This window comes from Engraulis encrasicolus, chromosome 1, assembly GCF_034702125.1.
Source record: "Engraulis encrasicolus isolate BLACKSEA-1 chromosome 1, IST_EnEncr_1.0, whole genome shotgun sequence".
In the NCBI taxonomy this organism is placed as follows: Eukaryota; Metazoa; Chordata; class Actinopteri; order Clupeiformes; family Engraulidae; genus Engraulis; species Engraulis encrasicolus.
The window spans coordinates 20,434,671-20,447,048 of NC_085857.1; the positions used below are offsets into that span (position 1 = coordinate 20,434,671).

Below are 12,378 nucleotides of genomic sequence, written 5' to 3' on the forward strand. Positions count from 1 at the left end.
GATGATGAATTGTGGGAGAGTCCTGAGGTCAGTGAGAGGTACACCACACTCATAATGACAAAGCAATGTCTGACCAGGATGAAACTAGTGTCAGTGTCCAGGATTAGCCCTTGTGCTAAAGCACTCAGACAAATGCATCCGGCCCCCGTTTCTCAAAAGCATCGATGCTAACAAGCTAGCAACTTGCTAGGTTTCCAATGGGAAATGACATTGCAACCAAGTAAGTTGCTAACTAAGTTAGCAACGACGTTGTCGAGAAACGTCGAGTCGTCGAGTAATGTCGAGTAATGTTGAGTCGTCGAGTCCCCTGGACCACAAAAAAATGCATTTACTGCTTTGTGCAATGTACTGCACGGTAGTGCATTATGCATTCCTTTCCCCATTTAAAGGGGTATTAATACAGTTTAAATACAGTTAAAAATATAAAGTGTCTTATTTTTCATGTGAAGCGTTGTCTTGCTTTAAGACAAGTTAAAAGAGGGAGTATGTCGCTAAGCTAGTGAAAGTCAATGCATCCATGTAGCATTGCTACATACTACACGGATCCATTTACTTTCACTAGCTTAGCGACATGCTCCCTCTTTTAACTTGTCTTAAAACAAGACAACGGCTTACATGAAAAATAAGACACTTTACCACCTATATAAACCCTGGCCATCGATTTTAACGGTATTAAGCCCCAAAATAGTGGCATACCCCTTTAAGTCATGGTGATATCACAAACACTGAACCTCCTGATTTTCACTGCCATTGTTTCATGGAGACTTTTAGCATGGAACATGGAGACCATTTCCAAACATCATATAAAATCGCCTCAAATCGTAATCAATTTTGCATCGCTTTGAAGTGCAGGCATCCCATTTCTATCAAAATGAATCCAAGTTTGTTGAAAAAGCTTTCTTGCAGTTGGGGCAGGGTTCACTAGGCGCACTTGTATGGAGACTTGGCATGCGGCAAACATTCGACATGTCGGTGTGAGGTTTTTTTTATATGCACTCAGAGCTACTTCTGGGAAACGCTGACTGACTCGGAACCACTAAGTGTCAAAAACAAAGCGTCTGATTCAGAAGTAAAAACCGTGCCACAGTTTACATCAGACACAGGTGACTTCACAGAGTAACATGAGGAGTGACTAAACAACGTGAACGTACCCTCCTCTTTGCCAAATGGATTACAAACATAGTTGCAACTTCCTGCATACCTTCACACATCATCATCAACACCATCCAGGGGTGATAGTGAAAAAAAATCCTGAGCCTGAACTTTTATCCCTGCTCTAACGACGAAGACAAGATACTGCATAGTGACATAACGTAGGCCTATTTTGACACATTATTCAAACATTTAATAGCCTGTGTATGACCATTATTCAAGCCTGATAGTAGATGAAAACCCTGAACCTGTAACACTTTCTGAGATAAGAATAACCTAATGGCTAATTACAGTATTATCAATGTTTTATTTTTGCAAACTCTGTCAAGCCAGAAATCAGGCATGGAGCCTGAATACTATCAGCCCTGACCATCACATTCCACTGCATTCCACTGAGCTGACACTTTTGTCCAAAGCGATGTACAGTAACGCAAATATTTTTGTTACAGTTCCTGGAGCAACATGGTGGTTAGGTGGTTTGTTCAGGGGAACTTCAGTCATGGACAATATGGGATTTGAACCTGCTGCAACTTTCCGAAACAAAGATCCATCCCCCAATTAGTTCCCAAATCCAAATCCAGGGCTTTTTCTAGGAATTTCTGGCATGGGTGGAGCGCCCCTATTTCCCTGTTCAGAAAAAGCCCTGAGACCAATTCCCTAACCATTAGGCTGCCCACATATCATGGAAACGAAAGAGAGAGCTTACCTGTAGATGCATTTTTGTGTTGAAACTTCAAAAGGTACGAGTGCATTCCTTTCCTAAAGTCCTGCAAAACAGAAACAAGAAGAGTTTGACATGATATCACATCAACTGGGTGTTCACACAATGATCTATACTAGGATGCATGACGAGGACAGGGGAAATGTTACACAACTGTGATGGGGCATTACATCCCCACTGACAAATACATTAGGAAGATCTAGACAGTGGATGTTATCAAGACGTTATCTGTGCGTTATCTCCCCCAAGGGCAGTTAAGTTTACACAAGGACAGTGTTCGCCACTGCAGATATGGTAGATATCAGGGAGATAATTTCTCCTGAATGGGACTAACTGGTTAAATAATAGGTCAAAGAATGGAAACATACTGGCTACAAAAAAAAGTGGGGCAGTGTAACAGCAAATGAGGACTTTTTTTTTTTTTAAACTCATCCACCACCAGCTGGACAGGACAAATGAAAGCGGCTCAAATAATGACGAAGTGTAACAGTAACTACTACTTTCAAAAGCAACCTGGACCCCATTTCTTGAAAGCATCATCGCTAACCAGTTAGCAACTTAGTAGATTGCCAATTGGAAATTGCCTTGCAACCAAAAAAGTTGCTAAATTAGCTAGCAACGATGCTGTCGAGAAACGCACCCGTGTGCGATACAAAGAATCGACACATGCCTAACTGTTGTCTACAATCAGTACCACAAGTGGCAACTTCTCAAAAAAATACACCTCTGGGCACACTGAAAGCAGAGATTCTTTAAGTATAGAGATATGCCAACATAATAGGTTTCTATGGGCACCTAACATGACCAGGTTCCGGTCTGCCTAAAGGGGCGTGTCATAATACTCCTAGCATTGAATAGAACAGTCCTCAGGTCTGCCTAGGTCTGCCTAAAGGGGGATTTCCCCCCCAATAATAGAACCCGGAAACAATGGGCCAATGGAACCTCTCTCTCTCTACTCTCTCTGCTGAAAGGCCTCAAAATCTTCTGGAAAGAAGCCCACGTTTGAACACTTATGTTTGAATGCAGAAGTGTGAAAAGACAAGAACAACAGCGTGTGGTAACACAACCCAGAGCCATTATGTGGCTCGTCTTCATCTGCTCACCTCGTCTCCTATGTAGTTGTGTAGCATTCTGATAACGGACGCTCCTTTACTGTAGGATATGGCATCGAAGATCTCATCTACCTCCGAGGGGTGCCCCACGTTCACCTGTACACATCATAAACACAAAGGGACGTCGGATTGCATTTCAGTGTATTCAGCACAGGCTTTTTGTGGCTGACTTACTTACTGTTGAGGAGAAAGGACAAAAGTACAGTAATAACAATGGGAGGTGTGAGTCTTTAGTTCAAACTCTACTCCAAAAGGCCAATGTATAACACAAGTAAATAACACTAGCATAGTAGTACAATAAAATAGGTAACTGAACGAAGGAAGGACAGCTTAAGAATCACACAGCTGGTGTAGGATAACATATTGAGGAGTGCTTTAGAGAGTTTTTATCTGCTATTGTCCAGGTAAGCATGAACACTGCAAGTACTTAGTGAAAAGGAGGCTGGACTCAGAAAAAAGGAGCTGACGAAAGGAAAGGGTGGTGAGGAAGGGTGATAAATTCGGAAAAAAAACCTGCACAATCTCTCTTTATACAAACTGTTATCTCTCTCTTTTATACAACGAGGATTACTTGATTGCTATGATCATCTCTTCAAAAGAGTAGGGCCCGACCGATGTGTTTTTTTCAGGGCCGATACCTAAACCGATATTTATGGAAATGGGAGGCCGATAACCGATATGTGCAACCGATATATAGAAATATTGTTCATAATAACATTTAATGAAATATAAATTATTATACACATATATTTCGTTATAATAATGAACTCTCATGGACTCAAAGTGGGGAGAGCAGAATAGAAGATGCATTAAAGAACGAAACAGCTGCAAAATTGGTTGTGAAAGTTATACAAACTTATCTGTGGAAATTTATTGAAAATAAGTCCGATACAGATATGCCAAAAATGCTAAATATCGGCCCGATATATCGGTGGGGCCGATATATCGGTCGGGCCTTACAAAAGAATATCCTGATTTGAGAGGATAACAAACCAACTAATTGTACCTCAATGGGGTGGCTGTTGTCAAGCGCGTCCAGGTCCAGGGCCCGCGTGTAGTCGGCAGACACAAACTGCGTCCAGATGTCGTACTCGGGGAAGCAGTGGTCCACGCAGAGGTACTCGATCCACGAGGCGAAGCCCTCGTTAAGCCACAAGTGGGTCCACCATTCCTGCATCAGAGCAATGAATCGTTAGCCAATAATTGCAAAAGGAGAAATATCGCATTGTTATTATTATGCAATGATCACGATCATTATAATTTGTTGTTATATATGGCTTTAAATAAACATTGACAATGTTTGTTCTAATATGTGTAGTGCAAAAAAATAGTTTATGCCCATTATGAGACTTTATAAGATAGACTTCCTTTTTATTAGCTATGTATTACATCACTTTTTCTAATGCGTTTACAATGTGTTTTACTAATGTGTACATCACATCAAAAATATCTTCCCTCATCCCAAAAAGTTTTTGCTTATCCAACCCAAAGCAGAAACAGGTGTCACCATAAGGCAATAAAGCTCTTTTCTTGTTTCAAGATGTTTCATTTTTCATTCCAAAAATGCATGTTCAGTTCTTAGAACTGATGGTCGAGTTCCCAGTTCTAAGAACTTTGAGTGTTGAGTTTTGGATGAGGGGTGTAATGCCTTGAAGCTGAGAGAAGAAAGCCCAGATGCTGATTCAATGACTCAACACCTGCGAATGTATGCGGAATGCTGAAAAGCCTGGCTGTCAAGTGTGGAGGTGGAACGGTAGGTGCTATATTGTGTATACTGTAGCACTGTTGCCAGTGACTGCTCCTGCAAGCGAATTGAAAACACTGTAATGCTCGGTTCAGCAAAACGGAAATCCATCCAAAAGACTTCTTTTTAAATGCAAATAGTCTGCACCATTCTGACTGAATAAAGCATTTCAATTTAAGATGCTTCCTTAACCAGCTGAGTCCTCAAATATTCATTTTGAAGAAAATGGGTATCTGTAGGCTACATCGAAAACACAAGACAGTCCTCAACACACAAAACAGTTTCTGTAGCTGAAGAGCAATGTCCCATACTGCTGTGTGTACAGGGCCCAACTCTCTCTCTAGGCCTTCTCCTCTCTCTCTCTGTCCCTGGAGGTCTCACTCTCTGTGTGTGTGTGTGTGTGTGTGTGTGTGTGTGTGTGTGTGTGTGTGTGTGTGTGTGTGTGTGTGTGTGTGTGTGTGTGTGTGTGTGTGTGTGTGTGTGTGTGTGTGCGCGTGCGTGCGTGCGTGTGTGCGTCAAGGTTTCTTAACCACTGATGTGCCGGCTCGTGGCCCACTACCAGCATGGATGCTGAACTTCAGTACTTCAGAACTTCAGGACTCAATTCTCTCTCTCCCTGCCTGTTCCTGTGTTCCTGTCTCTCTCCCCACCCCTACCGTCTGTCTGTCTGTCTGTCTGTCTGTCTTACCATGGTGACAAGGTTCCCGAACCACTGATGTGCCAGCTCGTGGTCCACCACCAGTGCCACCCATTGCCCTCAATTATCTCTCTCTCCCTGCCTGTTCCCGTGTTCCTGTCTCTCTCCACACCCCTACTGTCTGTCTGTCTGTCTGTCTGTCTGTCTGTCTGTCTGTCTGTCTGTCTGTCTGTCTCTCTCTCTCCCCACCCCTACTGTCTGTCTGTCTGTCTGTCTGTGTCTGTCTGTCTGTCTGTCTGTCTGTCTGTCTCTCTCCCCACCCCTACTGTCTGTCTGTCTGTCTCTCTCTCCCCACTCCTGCTGTCTGTCTGTCTGTCTGTCTGTCTGTCTCTCTCCCCACTCCTACTGTCTGTCTGTCTGTCTGTCTGTCTGTCTCTCTCCCCACTCCTACTGTCTGTCTGTCTGTCTGTCTGTCTGTCTGTCTTACCATGGTGACAAGGTTCCCGAACCACTGATGTGCCAGCTCGTGGCCCACCACCAGTGCCACCCACTGCCGCGAGGACGAGCACGAGTTCTTGGGGTCGATCAGAAGCGCCGTCTCCCTGCGGAGCAGCCAAGACAGCAAAAAGGTCACCAGCACAGACAACACAGCCAGATACACACAAGCGCACACGCACGTGCAGACACACGCACACGCACACGCACACACACGCACACACTCACGCACAGGCTCACGCACAGGCTCACGCACAGGCTCACGCACGCGTACACACATGCACACACACACCAGGGGTGGAACTTAAGTTTTTTCCCCCACCAGTCACGGTGGCAGGTAGATTTCAAAATCTACCAGTCACTCACTGTTTTTACCAGTCAAAGTGACTGGTGGGTTGAAAAATGTACCAGTCACCACTGAGATTTACCCGTCATTGGCAGGTGAACGGGTGCTTATTTCCATCCCTGACACACACACGCACACACACACACACGCACACACACACACACGCACGCACGCACGCACGCACGCACGCACGCACGCACGCACGCACGCACACACCAGTGCCAGACCACAGCCAATGCAACACTGCTGCACCCAGAGTAAGCATTATCACACGCTAACATGACACGGAGCCATCCAACGCTTGTGTTAATGTCCAATCTCAAAAGAAGGTAGTTGTATCAAACATGCCCCTGTCTTAAACCTCTAGATCTGAGAACAACACACTTTTTCTTTTAAAAAAAAAACGTTCTATCAGACAAATAACATTTTAAACTAATGACCATTTAATTACAATTGCAAATGAATAATTAGTAAGAGGGCTCCTATACTAAAATAGCGTGAGACAGACAGGTGTGTGGGTTGGGTATGTCGTCTGGAACACCCCGTACGTCTGTTACTCTTCTCCAATCTCATCAGTCATTCATCACATCACATCACATCACATCACATCACAGAGAACCAGGTCCTGCCGCCACCACTGTGAATCCAGCTTCAAGGGAAGCAGAGAGCGGAGAACAAAGGGGTCAGTTGTCCCGGGCCCAGTGAGAGAGGCTACCCAGAATTGGGTCCTTGTTACATTTTATTTATTGGTTGGCTTTCAGATGACTGTTCCGAGCCTGACAAGAGCTGTCAGCGGCCCTGCATGCTTCTGTATTTAACAAATGTCTTTCTTTAATCTGTGCTTAAAGGGCTTCAACACGCTGATGTGCTTAACCCATTTTATTTCTTTATTTATTTTCTTTTTTTCTTTGCTCTCATGACCCTCTGGCCCCATTGTGCTAAACTTTTCCAAATCGGTAGGAAGGGTGATTCCCAAAAACATTTTGCCACTGATACACAAAAGTCTGTGCACTGTGCTATATTGGGTTCCATTTCCCCGTCCCCCCCTGAGCTTTTTTCCTGCAAGGGATTTGTGAGTTTACCCACCTGTAAGTGACAAGGCCCCAGTTTTCCATGGCACCTGAAGGGGGGTGAAAGGATAAAATATCAAAACTGAGGCTTCAAAATAAATTATAGATGTTATAGCTATATGGCAACAAACAGCATTGCAATATTTATATTGCATAACACATGGCTAGGTATCTTGCATTTGTAATTCATGCATTTTGTGTCCCACATGATTTGCTCAGCCAAATTAGATGGAATTCTACAAGCCTTGATGCCCCATAGAACAGACGGAGACGAGTGCAGTGCCCTATGCTGGAGACTAATTCCACAGGTATAAATAAATTAAAATGCTGAATTAATTTATGCAAGTAGCGCAACCCTTGCATCAATTAGCAATTGCTTTTCGCAGTTTTTAATATTCTGCAGAAAAGGAAAAAAAAACAAATGCAGAGTTGAGACCATGTTGCTGTGTACTAACTTGCAGTGTTCAATGTGTGTTAAGTGCTGTAGTATACTCACCAGCAGCAAAATCAGCAATAGCTATGAGATCAATTTTAGGCAACGGATAAGGAACATTGAAGTAGTCTTTGTAGAAGGGTAAGGTCTTTGTAGCAACCTGGGAAAAAAGCAGACAAAACAGAATATGAAGAAGTTGGCGAGCCTGACCGTTTAATGGCCTGAACCACAAGCCATACCTGTCAACCATCCCTAATTTCCCTGGAAACTCCCTAATTTTGACTCATTTCCCGATTTCTTCCCGATTTTACATTTTTCCCGGAAATATCCCGGATTTTTCACATTATCAAAAAACAACGTCGGTCCAGCAATTATACCCACGGCCCTGTCCGACGAGCCACACCCCCTCTTGAAGAGAGAGACAGAGGGTCTTGCTTATCAAGCTACCTGCCAGAAGATTGTATGCCAGATGCCACCAAGAATTGAAGTTCCTTGAAAATACGAGCCGTCTGTCACCCTCGAGCTCCGTAGTTTTCTAGCGATTGTGCGCTCACTCTTCTCCTCAGAAACCATCAGTTCATGCAACGCATAAAACAGCCTCGGAACAGCGAATCATGTGATTAACCTAATCACAACCTGCAGGCTACCAGCACGAAGTTTTGCACGAACAGACAACTTATGCAACAAAACAACAAGAAGAAACTCATTGCGTTCATTTCATTGTTTTGTTTTCATTACATTGTTTTTCCACGCAGTTGACAGGTATGCCACAAGCGCTTACAAAAATCAACTTTGGTAGTAATGCACTCTTACACACACAAACATTAAGTATATCATTCTCAGTTTTTAATGGCAAAGTGTTTCCCAGCCTGCATTTGTAAGCAGTTCAGTCACTTTCATCCTTCCAGCTATTCAGAGGTGAAATTCAGAGGTAAATTAGAGGCTGTCAAACCCTGCACACTGTAAACAAAAGGGGCTGCAGATCACAAGAACCAACATCATGTAATGTCTGACAATGTTTAAAAAAAAAAACAACAACACATATATCACAAATGTTTTAAGTTGATTCGATGCTTCACTTAATACAGTGTGCCAACTAAGTACAGTACTTCCAATACCTGGGCACTGCCCCAGTAACGGACAAAAATGCAGTGACAACAATGTACACTGCGGGCCTTAACGTAACATAAGAAATGTGGCGTTCGGTTCAGTAGAAGAGTTTGGTCAACAAGTCTCTTATTTCTGTAAATAATGTTGATCAGACGGCCAACCTCTTAATGTCAAGTATTTCAAGTATTTGTAAGCGACATACACCGCATTCCACATTATTACGCAAATGACATTTTTTGCCGTTTTCCCAAATAATCAATAGAAATGACAGTCGTACTCTAATGGCTGATGACTTGAAAATTATGACAATGAAAAGGTTTTTGAATGAACCTTCCAATGATGACGGTATTTTTTAACATAATAAAAAAACTTAAAATGGCAAAAATGCTCTGTTCCAAATTATTACACAAAAACAGTTTTGGAGTGTTGTAATCCAAATTTCTTTCTTTTTTTCCCATTTACATCAAACAGTTGGCATTTGGTAGACATAAACCCCCATTGAAAATGAATGGGATGTTATGTCTGGTGAGTTAGTATGTCATCACCTCCAAAGCACCTAAACGTGGCATGGAAATCTACGGGTATATTGAAGAGTGAAGTGTGGGTCACCAGACCAAACAAACAAAAACAGCTGAGAGCAAAGCATCAAGGATATCTGGGCTTCCATAACTCCCATGCAATGCCCTGCCATTGACTTCAATGTTAAACGCAGCATTCCAGTTACTAAGACAAAGAGCTCATCACCAAGTATTGAACAATGAAATGTAATTTAGAAGGTACCAAATTCCAACTGTTTGATGTAAATGGGAAAAAAGAAAGAAATTTGGATTACAACACTACAAAACTATTTTGCGTAATAATGTGGAACAGAGCATTTTAAGTTTTTTATTATTTTTTAAAAATCCGTTATCGTTGGAAGGTTCATTCAAAAACGTTTTAATTGTACTCTAATGGCTGATGACTTGAAAATTATGTTGACTGTCATTTGTATTGACTATTTGGGGAAACAGCGAAAAATGTAATTTGCGTAATAATGTGGAATGCGGTGTAGTTAGCGTTTGAGGTGAAGGAAATGTAAATACAAGCATGAGAAGCTGTGTAATATAAACAGCAGCCAACTGCTATTTTGGCAAGCTAACGCTATGCTAATCAGTCACATCCAGTAAGTGCACATCGATAGTGTTCCAAACTGGTCCATGACACCATGCACTTAAGACCTCAGTGCACTGTGTGCACTATGCACTAAACACCAGTGCACTGACACAAGTGTGCCATTTGAGACACACAATTCCTCTCTCTCGCAGTACACTTCCCAGTGCTCCACTGAAGCACCCAGTCCTAACAGAGGCCTCATCATCCACGGCTTGTGCACCGTGACCCTATACACAGCAGTGCACAGCACAGAAACACAACAAACGTCCAGCAAACGTTGCCGCAAACAATGCAGACAAAATAAATAAACCATTTAGCATGTGTTACAGCCAATACTGTTTTATCTTATCTTATATTTCAATCAAATCTTTAAAATTGGCTCTGCTTTACTTAAAGTGATGAACGACAAGAAAGGTAAACGGGACAGGAACGGGAGAAAGGAACATTTAATTTATCAAGGAAATTAGCTTATTTCCAAAGAGGGTGGTAGATCACTTTAATACAGTGTACCAAGTTCCCCGCGCCTGTGACACACTTCCCAACACCTAGACCTGACTACGGTATTATAATCCAAGGGCTTAGACATCGAGCAACAACATGAAACGCAGCTGATGAGTCAGGATGGAGTGCAAGGCAGGGCAGGGCAGGAGGCAGTGCTCAGGCTTATCTGACGATTATATGTAGCAGGAAGCTGAGCAATTTTGGGAGCCTATTGCACATTTGTTTGGACAGATAAGAGGAAGACAGAAGCTATTTCTCTGAGTTTCACACTCTGTCAAGTTAAGGTCTTTTTCATGTAGTATATGCAGCAGTGCACTAAATGACGTGTGCTGCAGGGGACGTGAAACCCAGCTGATGACTCAGGATCGAGGTCTGTCCAAGTCCCTCCACTTGGCGACAATCTTGCAGATGCCTCGGGGTAAATGTAATGTAATGTCTCTGGTGAAACCCAGGTGATGACTAAATCGGGGTTTACAGTCGCACCTCGACTGAGGTACAGTACAGAAAAGTAGCCACCACGCCCCCCTGTGCAGCGATAAAACAACCCCTGGATGCGGTACACGCATGGTTCTCCCAGGCTGAAATGTCCGTGAGCTGCCGCTATGCTCTTGGACTGTGATTGGTCAATGTGCTTGCAGCAATGCAGCAATACTTGGCCCTGATAGGTCAGTGGTGTTCTATTGTTGTACCCTAACGCAGAGATTTGAATCAGGAAAAGGAAAAACACGATGGTTGACTTGACACGAAATCACTGGAGTTAACTTGACATGGAGAAAAGAAACGGTGTTCCATTTCTGTAGTACAACTCCCTTTTTTTTTAATATATATCCATAAAAGGCCTTCATCATGACAAGGATATTCGTTTGTAGTGTGGTAGTAGCAAAGAAGCCTCTTTGTTCGTTTGTACTATAGTGTGGCATAGCTAGCTCCTAAAACAGGGTTCACTAATATCCTGTAGGGCAGTGTAGTAGTACAGCAGTACAGGGGCTTATCAGGGGTGCATTTCTCAAAAGCGTAGTTGTTAGCCTGTTAGCAACTTCAGTAGTTGCCAATGGGAAATTGCATTTCAAACAAGAAAGGAGCTAATGTAGTTGGCAACTATGCTTTCGAGAAATGCACCCCTGGCCGGGGAAGAGGTGTGGGCATCAGGGGCATCTAGTTTTGGCAAAGGACGCGCTCAACTTCTTGGAAAAACGAAGGTCTTTGGGTGCGCGATAAAATGTATCAACTTAAGGAAGAAAAATCCGCACTCACAAACTGCGTCTCATTATTTATTTATATTACCATCAGGGGCATCTGCCATCTGGAGCAGCCAAACAGACAGCCGGGAGGGAGCAGAGCCTGACTCTCTCCACTCCACTCAGCCTTTATTCACTTAAGCAGTAACTGTTGGGCAACTCTCCCAAGACTTCGATTTCCTTCAACCAAGTTATTCTTAGAGACTGATAAGTGAACAGAAAGATGGAAGCATATACTGTACGTACATCGAAGATGGAAGCAATGCCTTAAAAGTGCAATGTAAACATACAGAATATGCTTAACTGATACAAAACCCTTTAGCTTCAGCCGTGTCGTATAGGGCTGTACGTTAAGCTTTTTCACTAGGAGCACAGTTGCTCCTAAATGAAAAAAATTAGGAGCACAGATACAAATGTAGGAGCACAGATACAAATTTAGGAGCACTCTGAAATTTCGCACTTTGCCTTTGTTGGGCAGCATAGCGTGGCCAACCACCACCTTACCTCCAGTGCAAATTTGCCCTGCTCCGCCTTCCCGAGTGGCGTGTAGACGCGCACCGCGATGCCGTCCGACGACTGGCCCTCCACGAAGTCGTACTCGCCGATGACAAAGGCCACCAGGTACGTGGACATGATGGGGGTGGTGGCGAACTTCACCTCCACCAGA

The 12,378-nt window shown here is 43.3% G+C and overlaps 1 protein-coding gene across 1 annotated transcript in view; it reads right to left on the bottom strand.

Annotated features, from left to right (window-relative positions):
* Positions 1 to 12,378, bottom strand: part of npepps (aminopeptidase puromycin sensitive) — a 73,529-nt gene that overhangs the window by 34,004 nt on the left and 27,147 nt on the right. Inside the window, exons 6-12 of the mRNA XM_063198731.1 lie at positions 12,216 to 12,378; positions 7,774 to 7,870; positions 7,294 to 7,327; positions 5,854 to 5,968; positions 3,992 to 4,156; positions 2,977 to 3,081; positions 1,859 to 1,919 (exon numbers count right to left, since the gene is read on the bottom strand). The exon at positions 12,216 to 12,378 is cut by the window's right edge and continues 38 nt beyond it. Coding sequence (XP_063054801.1) covers positions 1,859 to 1,919; positions 2,977 to 3,081; positions 3,992 to 4,156; positions 5,854 to 5,968; positions 7,294 to 7,327; positions 7,774 to 7,870; positions 12,216 to 12,378 — 740 coding nt within the window. The remainder of the gene's footprint in view (positions 1 to 1,858; positions 1,920 to 2,976; positions 3,082 to 3,991; positions 4,157 to 5,853; positions 5,969 to 7,293; positions 7,328 to 7,773; positions 7,871 to 12,215) is intronic.